The sequence below is a fragment of the Lepidochelys kempii genome, chromosome 3 (assembly GCF_965140265.1).
Source record: "Lepidochelys kempii isolate rLepKem1 chromosome 3, rLepKem1.hap2, whole genome shotgun sequence".
NCBI lineage: Eukaryota > Metazoa > Chordata > Testudines > Cheloniidae > Lepidochelys > Lepidochelys kempii.
This window is the reverse complement of record NC_133258.1, coordinates 93,663,592-93,678,515: the sequence shown is the minus strand read 5'-3', so window position 1 is coordinate 93,678,515 and position 14,924 is coordinate 93,663,592. Positions and strand designations below refer to the sequence as shown.

General features: G+C 40.0%; 2 protein-coding genes across 6 annotated transcripts in view; one reads left to right on the top strand and one right to left on the bottom strand.

Annotated features, from left to right (window-relative positions):
• SERINC1 (serine incorporator 1) overlaps window positions 1-10,699 on the top strand; it is a 26,458-nt gene extending 15,759 nt beyond the window's left edge. Inside the window, exons 6-10 of the mRNA XM_073337192.1 lie at window positions 2,436-2,605; window positions 2,739-2,829; window positions 4,966-5,110; window positions 5,221-5,451; window positions 9,081-10,699. Of these exons, the coding sequence (XP_073193293.1) occupies window positions 2,436-2,605; window positions 2,739-2,829; window positions 4,966-5,110; window positions 5,221-5,451; window positions 9,081-9,219 (776 nt within the window). The 3' untranslated portion in view covers window positions 9,220-10,699. The remainder of the gene's footprint in view (window positions 1-2,435; window positions 2,606-2,738; window positions 2,830-4,965; window positions 5,111-5,220; window positions 5,452-9,080) is intronic.
• The window catches only part of HSF2 (heat shock transcription factor 2), a 45,640-nt gene continuing 38,235 nt past the window's right edge, over window positions 7,520-14,924 (bottom strand). For all 5 annotated transcript variants that reach the window (XM_073337186.1, XM_073337187.1, XM_073337188.1 and 2 more), the window contains one exon: window positions 7,520-14,924. In XM_073337186.1, the coding sequence (XP_073193287.1) occupies window positions 14,635-14,924 (290 nt within the window). In that variant the 3' untranslated portion in view covers window positions 7,520-14,634.

Sequence of the window (14,924 nt, the reverse complement as noted above, 5' to 3'; positions counted from 1 at the left end):
CTTCCCTGCGTCAGGATCCTGAACTCAACCAACTCATGGTCACTGCCTCCCAGATTCCCATCCACTTTTGCTTCCCCCACTAATTCTACCTGGTTTGTGAGCAGCAGGTCAAGAAAAGCGCCCCCCCCTAGTTGGCTCCTCTAGCACTTGCGCCAGGAAATTGTCTCCTACGCTTTCCAAAAACTTCCTGGATTGTCTATGCACCGCTGTATTGCTCTCCCAGCAGATATCAGGAAAATTAACATAAACAACTGAATGTATGGAATGAGAGAAAATGCTATGTGTTACCTCTTCTGTCCACCCATCGGCCCTTTACGTGCTTCCCCTCTCACTGTCCTCACACTGCTTTGCCCCTTTTCCCCCACTTTGCTGCTCCTCCATATCTCTCCCGGCAGGGTGCGTCCCACTCCCAGCGCTGTGTGGAGAACGAGCCACTGGTCGGAGTGCTCCGCTCACCAACAGTCTGTCCGGCAGGTTCCTTCCTTCCCCCACTGCCTCTGGCTGGGCCAGCACCCTGGGAAAGCCCGGGGCCAGGAGGAGCTGAGCCGAGCCCTGTGTGTGCCAGAGCCCCACACAGCGCTGGAACAGGGAAGCTTCTCCACCGGTCAGCTAAGCTCTGGAGTGGCGGGGGAGAAGCAATTTCCAGGCTGTTCACACCCCAACCCTGCAGGCTCCACAGCTGCCCCCTGAACAAGAGCTTAGCACCCTCTTCACCTGTCCCCCTCCACCCTTTCCCTGGTTCCTTCCCCCTGAGAGTGCAGGGCTGCTGCTCCATCCCCTCATCACTCTCCCCTGCTGAGTCATCTCTCTGGCCAGTTCCCGGCAGTCAGGTTATCTGGTTTCTTGGTGCACAATACATCCTTAGGGCTTAACCCATTCCTGGCTGTGCTGTGCCCGGGGGACAGGAGGCATGTGGGTTATATTGGTGGCCAGCAGCAGCCTAGAGGCATTAGCTGCCTTTTGGCACTTTGCGGGCAGGAAGGAACAAGCTGTTTCCAGCCACAGGGGAGTGGGTTTGGGGCGGGGGAGAGATGAGCTCTGCAAATACATGGGCCAGGTCATCCCTCCCCCCCATCCCCTGTGGCTGGAAGCAGCATCCCTTCCCTCCCTCACAGTGCCGAAAGGCTGCTGCTCGCCACATTTTGGTGTGAACTGTTGCAGAAATCTGGAAGGGGGCATGTGACCCTATGTAGCCCTGTTTCCCAGCCCACCACTCCCCACGTCCTCCACGTGTTGCCTCGGGAAGACACGGTGTCAAATCCCAGGAGAGGTGGGTCCATCCCGTGGGTCCAGCCAGGTATGGAGGGTGGAGAACGCTGGGCGGGGAGGGTTGGGTCGGTCGGTCGGTCACCCCCCCCGCCCCCCCATGTGAGAGGTGTGTACGGGAGTGTGGATGTGTCACCTCTCCCCGTGTGTGTCTTGGGGGTGTGTGTGTGTGACCCTTCCTGATGTGAACCTTAAAGATAAGGTAAATAAAAAAAAATCCAACTATGCAGTATTTCTTTTTAACAGAGGCTCAGTCAGCTTGATGTTAATTTGAAGGTTTGTACTGCATAGTTCTGAATGATTGCTGTTGATCTCACTTCAATATGAGTAATTTTACCAGGTGTCCCGTAATCAGCATAGGGAAATATGATCACTCTAATTATCACAACTAATTTTTTTTTCTGTAAGCCTCTCCTCTTTGGGTATGTATGGTTAGTGGGTCAAAATAGAGGAGACGGTTAAAATCACGGCACTGGAGTAATGAGATCATAATAGCTGATCATTAAACTTACGATTTAATTTATTTCAGGAGGCAAAAATGGCCTAGTTGGTTAGTTTTCTGTTTGCCTGGCAAGTCTGCTTTTTGAAAATGTAGTTTATCAGATTCTTGTAAGCCTACATAATTCTACAAAAGATATGTTGAATAAGTGTATTGAGAAATAAGCTGCTTATAAATGCCTCTCCACAGATCCAGATTTTATTGGTTTTATTTGGGGACAGTGCTGTTAATTTAATTTAGACACATTGCTACAGGTTTGTCTGTCTTGCTTTAACCAACTCCTTGGTAGTTGTAGAGATACCCAGTTGAAGTGTTGGAGCAAAACTAAAGCCTCACGTTTCCCATTGATGGTGGTATTTGTCTTTATGATAGCGCCTTGAGGCATCAGGCACAATCAGGGCACCATTGTGCTAGGTGCTATTCAAATAATGCAAAAAAATTATCCCTACCCTAAAGAATGTATCTAATTTAAATTTTTAAAACACTTTTCTTTAAGTTTCAGTGTTAATGTTTTTTAAATGTGTCCATAACCATTATCTGATAGTTTTGTGGATTCTTAATATAGCAGCACAATCATAAAATATTCTTTAAAGCTAATAATGATGCTTCTTTTAAGCAAATTTAACTGTTTAAACTTGTTTAAATTTAACTTGTTTGTCTCCCTTCACAGCTCTGCTGTCGGCTACAGCTCTAAATTACCTGCTGTCTCTGGTTGCTGTTGTCTTGTTTTATGTTTATTACACTCATCCAGAAGGCTGCTCTGAAAATAAGGCATTCATCAGTGTTAATATGTTGCTGTGTATTGGCGCCTCTGTAATGTCAATTCTGCCTAAGATCCAGGTATGCTATGTTCTTCAGTGAATATATATATATATATTTTTTTTAACCCAGAAACATCTCTATAGCTAACATTTTAACCGTGGACATTTTGTCAGCTGCCCAATTTAGTTTTCTCCATGTCTCTTGCATATAGGAGTCTCAGCCAAGATCTGGTTTGTTGCAATCTTCAGTGATCACCATTTATACAATGTATTTAACCTGGTCAGCTATGACCAATGAACCAGGTAAGCTTGGCAGACTTACATTTAAAAAAAAAAAAAGCTGTATTCTTAAAGATAAAGTAGCTTCTTCATAAAACTGTTCAAAATGATAAATGGCAGGAAGGAAGAAAATTCTAGACTAAGAAGACAATATTCTCTATCATAGTCTTCTCTTCCTGCCTACATATATTTGGGGGACCCATTTCATAGAAATGGAAGGTTGGAATGGGCCCATCCCTCTGCACTGAAGTAGGATAAAATATACCTACACCAGCCCTCTCGGGTGTTTTTCTAGCATACTCATAAATAGGGATTCCAAGACTTTTTCTAGTACTTAACTGTCTTTTATAGTTAGAAAGCTTTTCCTAAAATTGAATCTCCTTTGCTGCAAAATAAGCACGGATATTGCCTCGTGGATAAAATAGTATGTGAACATGTAATGAAAGACTATCATGCATAAGGGCAATTAAGAGCTTTTTCATTTCCTGACTTCCCGAAACTTCATTTTGCAGCCTTAATGATCTTGTGATGGGAAGGAGGGGAGAGTATGTATGGAATTTCCTAGTGTTCTTAAAAGAAAAACAAACAAAAATTCTACTGTGTTCACCTCTTTTCTGGAGAGCATTAAAACACAGTATTGTACAATATGTACAGTCAGAAGCAGGACCCTTGTCTCAGTCTATGCACAACTTTCTATACCTTAGCTCTGAAGGAGTTTTATTTTCTTCAGTTTGTCTTCTTTCATATGTACCTATGCTTTATTTTGTGGAAGGTTGCAGGACTCACTACAGATGTTCCTATTCTCTCTCTCAAAACAAGAATCATTGGCTAACTGTTAAGAGATCACATGACCATCATTTATGTGTACATAGGAAAATTCTTTTAAAAACAAACCCAAACCTCGAGAACTTACATAAATTGCAAAATTTTATGAGAACACTAGATGGCCTCTCTCCCTGGTAAATTTTAAGTTCCTACTTGGGTGCTACAGCTGTTTAAAAGAAGTGTCTTTTTTTATATAAATGGATAAATGCAGGTTTATGGTTTATGCTCTTTTCAGTTCGAAACAATTGAACTCTTTGCTCAAACATTCAAAAATTCCACTGCAGAAAACAAATTTGAAAATCTGCCAAATATTAGCCTTCAAGGTTTAAAAAACAAACAAAATACCCATGACTCTTTAGAATGTAAGGCTTATGCAACCTTAACTGTAGGTACTACTTTGTGCTTCACCGATGTTGGTGCCATTTGGAGACACTAGCCATGGGCTATAACTGCAATAATTATAGGAAAGTAGGAGCACGTTCACTCAGGTTTCTCTCTTCTGTGTTTCATCAGTGCACACTTGCAGTTTGGTAAATTGATAAATATAGTTGAGCTTTTAAAAACATTTGTAGCATTCTTTCATGTAGCTTCAATCTTCAAAATGAGTGTATTTGTGGTAATACTGGTCAGTACTTATTGTGTAGTCTAAGGGCTAGTCTAAACAGAGCAGGAATGCGCACCACGAAAGTGAAATTTCTAAAGTGCACCAATAGATCTGTGTAGACCTTGCTGGCATGTATTAAAAGTTCCCTAGTATGTTTTAACATAGTACGACATACTGTGAACATGTTAAAGCGCACTAGGGAACTTTTAACATGCTAGGAGGGTCTACACAGATCTATTAATGCTCAGCACATCTTACATTTCAGAAATCGCACCCTTTTAGCATACACTAATATTGCTGCTCTGTGTACACAACCCCTAAATGACTGTGGTGTTTGGCTGCTGGTGGTGTTAAAATTTTAGGAATTCTGAAGAAAATGCAGTGTATTTTTGCCACAGTTCAGTAAAGGAATCAGTAAAACACTTCATACATCTTTTAAATGAAGAAACGTTAACTTCAGAGTATTTCCTTGTCTCCTCTAACACCTGTCTTGTATTGACATGACATAATCATCTCTAGTTTGCTTTACTTTTTTTTTGTCCTATGCATGATCTTTAGTCTTTTTTGTTTGTTTCACAAAGTTCTGAACTTGCAAAACTTCTGCATTTACGTTGGACATGAAAATTCCTTGTATTACTGTGTGTTCAGTGTGGAAATAAAAATATTTTGCATAACCATTTACCCTGTTCTTGTTTTGTTTAATTTCTAATGTAATCTCCTTCCCAACTCAGAAAGGAAGTGCAATCCAAGCTTGCTGCGCATGATTGGCTACAACACCACCACCACCATTCCAAGCCAAGGTCAGGTCGTCCAGTGGTGGGATGCACAAGGGATTGTAGGACTTATTCTGTTTTTGCTGTGTGTTCTGTATTCGAGGTGAGATGAATTAATTGGGTTTAAGTGACTTGTACTACTGCTAATGATCAGATTACTACAATTTGATTTTTATTTTGATAATGTACTGTATTCATTTCCCTGAAACACAGCATCCGGACATCCAATAACAGCCAGGTTAACAAGCTGACGCTTACCAATGATGAATCAACACTAATAGAAGATGGAGTACCTAGAAGTGATGGCTCTTTGGATGATGGAGATGATGGTCACCGTGCTGTAGATAATGAAAGGGATGGAGTGACTTACAGTTATTCCTTCTTTCACTTCATGCTTTTCCTGGCCTCATTGTATATCATGATGACCCTCACCAACTGGTACAGGTACACACACTTGAGATGTTGTACTGGTAATGAATGCACAAGATACTACAGTTTTTTTGGATTCAAGTTATATTTTCAGATGTCTCAAAAGAGATGCAGCCTTTTTAGTACATGTACCGGTGTGACAGGAATTCTCAAGGGGTAGCATTTATTGCTATGTACGAAATGAATTTGTCGCTAAAAACTAAGCTCTTATTTAATGGCAATCGTCGTCATTGTTAAGGGTGAGGTTCTGCCACCCTCAATTAAGTGGAGTAGTCCCATTGGAACTTCTATTGGAGTAAGGTACTACCTGAATAAGGATGGTAGAGCCATATTTAACTCGTGACTGACTCACTGAGAGTTCATTTTAACATATAGGAAACCATTAAAGACTATTTTTAACAAAAGGAATTTTGTTTAAAAACAAATGAAATTGTAGACCTTTATATGGTATTATGGCTAAATGTTTGTCTTGAATTTCACAGAATATTTAGAACTCAAAGGTGTAGGTGGGTGTGAGTAATTTGAAAAGAAGAAAACCCATACATAAGCAAACATAAATTTAATGCTAGGGAAAAGAGTAGGAAAAGAGACCGACAGAATCACAAAGACTATAGATATCTGCACAGTGAAATAACTGTATGTACTCTGAAATTTCATTGCAAAGGATGAGTGTGTGTGTGTGTGTGTGAGGATTTTTTTTTATTTATATAAATGTAATTGTGAATTATGGGGCAGTAATTCCATCAACGGGATCGGCCAATATAATGTAGAAGCAATAAATAACTAAGACTGTGCAAGAACAGCAAAGAGAAACTTTAAAAAAAATTCTAAAGAAAATAACTTGCCGTATAGTCCCACTCTGGATCTGTTGCTTCTGAGTCATTTATGGGTTTTATTTGACTTACCCCAAAGTGTTCAGCATCTTTGGAACACCTTTTCAAAAGGGCAAAAGTCATCTTGCATGATTTGTTTCACAGCCAGTAAATACCATTCAGGTCTTGTCTGTCCACAAATATGATCACAAGTTCCTTGTAGCTACGTTTGCTTTTGTGCCTGGTTCACTTTCGCAATTGTTTGACTGACCTGTTGTTGCATCATGTCATCTTACACTTTAACTTTATTTCTGATTTTCTTAACTTAGATTTGAAAGTTTGTCTTGGCTATGTTTGCCCCATGTGTCTAGACTGATGCACTGCTTCTATTGGTTTTTTATTTTTTTATTGTTGCTGGTTGTTTTGTATTCTGTCTTGTTTCTTTGGAATTTTTTAGTTTGGGAAAGCTGAGGGGTTTCAAAATATAGTTCAGTGCACAATTAGAAAATATCTGGACCTGACAAACATAATTGGTATCATTTGCATCTTGAGGGATCTTGAGGATGATAGAAAGTACACATGAAGCTGTCCCCAGGCTGTCAATACCTTGGGCAAGCACTTTGCTGTCTAGTTGTCTTCCCTTGAAGTTTTTTCAGTAAATCTAAGTTGGCACTGAGTGCTTTGAAGAGTAAGGGAGACTAGCTTAATATGAGTTATCAAGAGCTTCCTGTGAAGTGGTCTGTTTAAAACAGGCTTGTAGTGCCTTGAGGCATTTGAATGCTATTCTTCAGAGGAATCCCTCTGAATGGGATCCCAAGACAGCTGATTCTTGCTACCTAGGAAATCAAAGTAGAATCTGGAGATACTCTTGGGGTACTATTTCTTTTTCTCCACAAAGGAGAAGGAAGAAAAAGCTGACCCATCTTCAGGTGGCTTAAGGTTCCCACTTTTGTCCATAGAATTCTAAGACTTACAGAAATTGGAAAGATCAATTAACTCTAAGGCGGGTATCATGGGGTATCTTGTAACTTTGACCCCTGAGGATCTGATATCCAAGCTCCTTTACCTAATCGTGGACCAGATGGTGAGGGTATAGGATTGCACTCTGAATACAGCTGCCACTTCTGAAGTACTGAGTGTAGCTTCCCAACCTTCTAATGAGAGGAAAAGTAGAGAGTGTATTATCCAATTTCACTGTCTGTTTGGCATCCTTGGACCTTGCGGTTAGATGTTACCACCCAGAAGGTGTACTTGTCTTTTTCGATTGGTGGCCTCAAAAACCTCTAACTACCCGCAATAGTGACTTCATAATAAGGTGGGTTTATAGTTGTTGTAAACTCTTGCCAGGAGGATTTTCAGAATTTCACTCTAAATTCAGTTAATTTTTTCATGTCCATGATGTTGAAACTCTCCACCATAAATATTGATGTAAAAACACTTTTCTGATTAACTGTTGTGCACCTAGCCCCTGAATGTTCCAGCAGACAGTGAGTGTTTTTGTTTTTTTTTTAAACATTTTGTTGCTGAGAAGATGTCAGAGAACTCTAGTTAAATAACTGGATGATCATATCCCTCATAATAGTTCTTCAGGTCTGCAACTCCAAGATTGTGTAATGGCAAACTCAGAAGATGGCTGTTAGCCTCAGATTTCTTCCCACTCAGGAGATTTGTAGGGAAGCCAAATAGAGCTCAGTGCACATGTAAACAAGATATTATTGATTGGACTTAGTGCTGTGCTCTGAATACAAGTTTGGTCTAATGTAGAATGAGAGTTAGGAGTTGTTGATGCCTAATTTTCCTTCCCTTGTCTTTTTGGGGAGGAAATAGTTGTTGATGTGTTTGAAGTTTTTTATTTATAGTTTGTTTATAATTACAGGGATCAGCTTCTTTATTTTTGAGACATCTTAGTCTGAGACTATGCCTGTTATTCATTACAGTAATGCTAAGATATTGCATTTGGCACATAGGGGAAGGTGTGTTTAAGGGGGAAGTTTATACCAGGTAACCACAAGAACATTGAACTGATACTAGGCTTGGATATTTTAAGATATGTTCGCAAATGCTTTATCTGAGAATTTACCTTGGCAATGAATTGACTTAATTACTTGAAATGTAATAATATGCTAACCTATAGGGTAAAGAGACTCCAACATTATTAGTTAAATGTGGACAAGGGAGGCTGGGCATTTGTATGAATGTTCATGACAGCCCCATGGTCCTGTAATAGATGAGACCACCATGTAAGAGGGAGACCTGCAGTATCAGACTTGTTTGGCATGCCAGGTTTGAGGGCTGAACACTTCCCTCTTACCACCAGATCCCCAAGGAAGGGTGTAAATTTATGAGTTTATGCGTGAGGAATGGTTAAGATACCTTAATTATGTTTTTGCTATCTTTTTATGTGGTTTGGAGCTTTTGTGTCTTTACTAATTGAGCTAATAAAAGTAGTTACATTCTGGTAATAGCAAAGCTTTCTCTGTTGTGCACACCCAGGTTCCCAAACAGACACTGAACTTATTCTGGAACTAAATTTTACAATCCCCCAGTTCTTTAAATCAGTAATAATCAATAACCACTAATGAATCTGTCTACATTTTGAAAGGAACAGGGCAAAAGCAGTTATTGGTAACGGAATTGTCATGAAGGTTTGCTTGTGCTTCGCACACAACAGGGAAGATATTCTAGGGGTTTAAAACTTTGAGCTAACTCATACACAACTCATCATGAGCCTGAGGCACTGGTAATCTATTACACCAGTCTACCTTCAGATAACAAAAATCACAGCTAAGTGACTCTCCCTGTAACTGGCTTTTTTTTTTTTTTCTTTTCCAGTCCTGACTCTTCCTATGAGACGATGATTAGTAAATGGCCATCTGTCTGGGTGAAGATATCTTCCAGCTGGATTGGCATTGTGCTGTATGTGTGGACTCTGGTGGCTCCGCTGGTTCTTACAAACCGGGACTTTGACTGAGCTCTGCTTCTCCTCTGAAGGCTTCAGTTCATTTCACCTCTTGTTGAAACTAACAGTATTCCAGACTAAAATGTGGTTGTAAATATGTGTGCGCTTAGTGCCCATGTAGTAGACCATGCCTTGTTCTGCATGATTACCTTTAGATCATGTCCTCTTGTCCTTTCACTAAATGACTTTTCCAGCCAAGCTCAGTGATTAATTACTATGATATTGGTTTTTATAGGAGTACTTCAGGTTTAGTGCTGTGGGTGAGGTAGATGTAAAATCAGTCAGTTTGTTGTGTTCCCCTGCCTCCCCCAATGCTGCGAGTAGCAAAGGGTGCAAGAACAACTGGCTTGGAACTTTATTTAATTAGACAGTTTAAAAAAAACAGGATTTATAGGAGGAATTTTAAGCAAGTTAGGGCTACTTTTGACAATTCGTGTTGCCTTGTTTTCAAAGTCAGCCTTCACTAAGTATTGAGCATTTAGGCCAATTAAAATGGTGCATGTTACACTACTATCTGATACCTTGCAGCCCTTTGGCTTGGTCTTGTTTTCAGTGCAATATATATTAATGCATTTAGCTTGAGTGCTAATTGCAGGAATTTGAACCTATACTTTCAGAGAAGTTAATGTTCTCTTTGGAGTTACTGTGTTAGACATGCCCTATTGCTGACAAAAGGACACAGGAAAAACAAACATGCGGTGAAGATTTGGCCCCAGGAGTTAAAGATGTATATTGTAAACCTGTGTCAAAGTATTTTTTAAATACTTGCTAAGTTATATTCTGGCTCTAATCAAGCTGAGAATTTGCAAGGAAAGTAGCATGGCTCTAATCAAGCTGAGAATTTGCAAGGAAAGTAGCAAGCCTCTTTGCAAAAGATGAGTCACTTGCTGGGTGTGACAGCAAATGCTTATGAGCAGTAGTTTGGAGAAAAGGGAATGCTGAAATTACAGTAATTAGACTTGCATTCTATAGCTGGCTTCTATAAAAGTAGTTAATCTTTAAGTTCAGAGTATTAGAACCTGATCTGTTTTAATATCTTATGGTACTGCTTTCTGCTGGTGTCCATTGCCAGCAGTGGATGTGTGCCTGGAAAATGGACTCTGGGCATCAAGTTAACTAGTTGGTCTGATTAAAAAACAAACTTGTACAGAGTTTTGTGTAGTTCTTAAATTTTAAATGCTATTGTGCTTTGTAATTACATAAACTGGTGTGTGTATGCTCTAGGGGTGATGTTGAAACGAACAATCTCAGTGGGAGTGAATCCAGAGCTGTACTTCAGTAGTCATAATCTACTGTATGGTGTTTCTACTGCTGTCTCATGTAGCTAATTCTTATCTCATTTAAAAGTTTATTTTAAATTGCTCAAACATTAGCATAGGCTAAGTAAGACTGACTTGTTAGTCAGAGCCTGTGACCTTTGAAGGCAGATGAAGCCAATACTGTGTACAGTCATTTTGAACATATTACCTATCAATAAACAAATTCAGATAAAGATGTGGTTTTATTTTCTGATGGCTACAAACTAGTCAAGGGATGCAGTTCATATTGAAGACTAAACTACTGGTTTGTAAAACAAGTGCTACGAACTGGTGTTTAGAAAGTTCATGTAATGTGTGTTTCTCTTAACAGCTGGCATTCTATAACAGAGGAAGAGCTTTTTCCACAGCAGGGTTCATGAGGGGTTCCCCTCCTTTTATCCCCCAGTGTAGTGTGACTTGCACACATAGGGATAAACTGCTATAGTGCAAATTGCCTGCACTCAGCATTTGCACAGGTGGCTAACTTCCTACCCCAGACAAGGCTATAGGCAGATGACAGCATCCAACACTTGGTGTATAATGAAGTATGTGCTTGAAGCGCCACTTGACATTAAATAGGGGCAACAAACTGGGCTGCTGATTAAAGGAAGCATAAATGGAGTATTGTTAAAGCCTGTCCCTCAATCCTACATCTAATTCATAGATACTAAGGTCAGAAGGGACCATTATGATCATCTAGTCTGACCTCTCACCCATGCACTCCTGCAAAAAACCTCTCACCTAGTCTGAGCTATTGAAGTCCTCAAGTTGTGGTCTGAAGACTTCAAGGAGCAGAGAATCCTCCAGCAAGTGACCTGTGCCCCATGCTATAGAGGAAGGTGAAAAGACCTCCAGGGCCTCTTCCAATCTGCCCTGGAGGGAAATTCCTTCCTGACCCCAAATACACCAATCAGCTAATCAGCTAAACCCTGAACATATGGGCAAGATTCATCAGCCAGATACCCAGGAAAGTAGTAACTCAGATCCCATCACAGGCCATTGGGCCTATTTACCATGAATATTTAAAGATCAATTAATTACCAAAATCATGTTATCCTATCATACTATCTCCTCCATAAATTTTAGAGTCTAATCTGAAAGCCAGATAGGACTTTTGCCCCCACTGCTTCCCTTGGAAGACTATTCCAAAACTTTACTCCTCTGATGGTTAGAAACCTTAGTCTAATTTCAAGTCTAAACTTCCCAATGACTAGTTTATATCCATTTGTTCTTGTGTCCACATTGGTACTAAGCTTAAATAATTCCTCTCCCTCTCCAGTATTTATCCCTCTGATATTTTTAGAGAGCAATCATATCTCCCCTCAACCTTTTTAGTTAGGCTAAACAAGCCAAGCTCCTTGAGTCTCCTTTCAAAAGACAAGTTTTCCATTCCTTGGATCATCCTAGTAGCCCTTCTGTACCTGTTCCAATTTGAATTCATCTTTCTTAAACATGGGAGACCAGAACAGTACATGGTATTTCAGGTGAGGTCTCACCAGTGCTTTGTATAACCTCATCTCTACTAGAAATACCTTGCCTTCCTGAGCCACTGAAGACAGAAGCAAATAGGTCTTAACTCAAGTGACATCTAATAACAGCAAACATCTGGCTCATTTGGTTCCTTCTAGTAGTTAGCAGCAAAGGGGCAGTACTTTAATTTAGAATGACTATAGTCTTTCCTTTACTGCTTCCAGGTTCTATACTCCTACCTAGCTTAATTAACTAAGGGTTTTCTTCACTGCACCAGTTACCTCAAGCTTTTGAGTTATACATTGAGTAATACTAAGGGCATAAAGAGAACACCTTAGATGCATTTCAGCCAGCTGCCTGTACCTTGACTACATTTGAATTGTCATCTTATACATCATCCCCTGAGGACAGGTGACCAAACATTGGTTTCAAGCACTTCTTCTGGTCTGTGAACTCAGTTCTTTAGCCAGAAGGGATAGTATAAACACACCCAGAGTTAGCTGACCTTATGCAGGAGCAGGGAACAGTTTGAATATTGATCACTGTGAAAATGACTGAGCACATGGAGCTCTTCAACATGTTAGGCCTCATCTGAGTTGCAATGAGCACTGCAGGTGTGGTTCTACCACATGTGTTTTAGTTACACCTGTATTCTCTTCCCCTGCCAAAACTCTCTTAAATGATCTAACCTCCCTCAATACACCTTTCATTAGATACTCTAAGCCAGTGGTTCTTACTTTTGTATTGGTGACCCCTTTCACATAGCAAGCCTTTGAGTACACCCTCCCCCATAAATTAAAAACATTTTTATATATTTATCACCATTATAAATGCTGGATGCAAAGTGGGGCCCCAACCCCCAGTTTGAGAACCCCTGCTCTAAGCAGTATTTAGTGAAATTAACTTGATAAACTAGCAACTCAGCTAACCCATTAAGAATCTTTTCATGCCACATCAAAATTGTTTACTAAGTGAATTCTTGTGTGATACAACAGTACATGATTAGACACTTATACCAAACAGAGGCACCCTCAACAGGTGAAGCCAGAGACCTACACAGCCAGTGGCCTCTGACAGTATATAGTACACCTCACTGAGCTACTTCCATTTTAGTTGGCTGTTAATTTCCTCTCAGTGAGTCAAAAAATAAGCACTATATGAACTTTTGTCATAAGGTCTTATGTATTAAGAGCAGTTACTGCTATGCTTGCCAAAAGGTACTTGTTTTAATAGGAGAGTGCCTTCTGAACGAGTATGCAATAGTAGCTTTTAGATACATTTTACAAAGTCCATTAATGGAAATATACTCAAAGCCACTATAGTTTTTACATCTACACAGGGATAAACCCCCCCCCCAACAATGGCTGGCCTAAATCAGCTGACTCAGGCTCACAGTGGAAGGTCCCAGAGCAGAGGCTCCAGCCCAAGCCCAAGAGCAATTTTTAGCACTCTGAGTTCGAGTCCACTGACCTGAGCCAACTCCAGTCATGCTATTTTATCCATGTGCAGATGTACCCTAGGTCTACAAATACATCGTTTACTGGTAGTACAGAAGATGAGTCAATGCACAAAAACTGCTGAGAATTTAAGGATTTTTTTCTGCCTGATTCAAGTAGCTTGAAACAGGTGTTTCACTGAAATGCTACAAGATCCTTACCTAACAGTGAACACAGCATTATCTGTATATAAAAACAGCATTTCATGCTCAATCATATCAAAACCTCTATTTTTACTACTATCTCAGCATGTTAATATAGTAAAGTGTACATCTTTCACTTAATACATAGCTCACGTAGAAACTGACCTGACCTCTTGAAATTTATCCCACACAACTACTGGTTTTAAATAAATTGTTCTGAAACTGAAAACTAAGATGGTCTTTTGTTGTATCACTAGCATGAATTAAAGTTACTTCATCTGAAAATATGTTCTAAGCATTGACTCAAAGTGTAGACAATGTAAAAGATGACCCCTAATAAAAGTCACACTTAGATAACATTTATTTTATCAAAGTGGATGGTTCAGGTTAGAAATACTCATGCATGCAAGTGGCTCCTGTCTGAATAAATAAAAACTTCCATGTCTCTCCTGTCATGTATGATCACACTCACTGAAGAACTAAGGCAGAACCAAAGAGTCAACTTGATAACAGGCACTTTGTTCCCAATTCAACCAGAAAAAATACAGCTCAAGTCAGGTCTTGATGCACCCCCCCCCCAAGTTTTTTAAACAAAGGTTGTAAAAATAGAAAACCAGAATACAGAAAACATTGAGTTCTACACCATACAGTTATTCTACTCATTCACACATAGAACCAAAAAGTCTTAAGAGCATAAAACAAAGGTCATTATGACATGAATTTTGATTACCTAGAATATTTTGTATTCTCTATAAATGCCAAATATTTGAGAACAATTAAAAAGTTTGGTAACTTAGTATGACTTGATATATGCAACTATGTCTATGTCAGCTTATATAAGTACACAACTACTTAAACAGCTGTGGGGGGTGGGGGAGAGAGGGGGAAGGAGGAGGGTAGGAGAGAGATTCCACAATAGCTGGTTATACTAACCAAAGTATTTACCAAAAAACCCAGATACCAAATGATATCCTAAATAAATAGTTCGTTTTGATGAATATATACAAAGTTCCTGCTATGTTAGTTATCCAAGAATGGCATATCTGTGTCCATGGGTGCAGGAGCAAGTTCACATAAATAAAACAGTGTGGCTTCACTTGCTTCTGCCTCAGTCAGTGGCTCCAGCCGCACTAACTTGCTTTGAGTTGGTTCAGGGTCCAGGCTGCTTTCCAGAAGCTCATCCACTTCTAAGGATTTGTCTAGGGAGGACATGGTTTCAGATGTGGAGTTTCCACCCTCAACAGTTGCACCTGGACTCCCATCAAGGAATGCAAGGAGTGGAAAGGCAGTATATTGAATGAGCTGTTTAT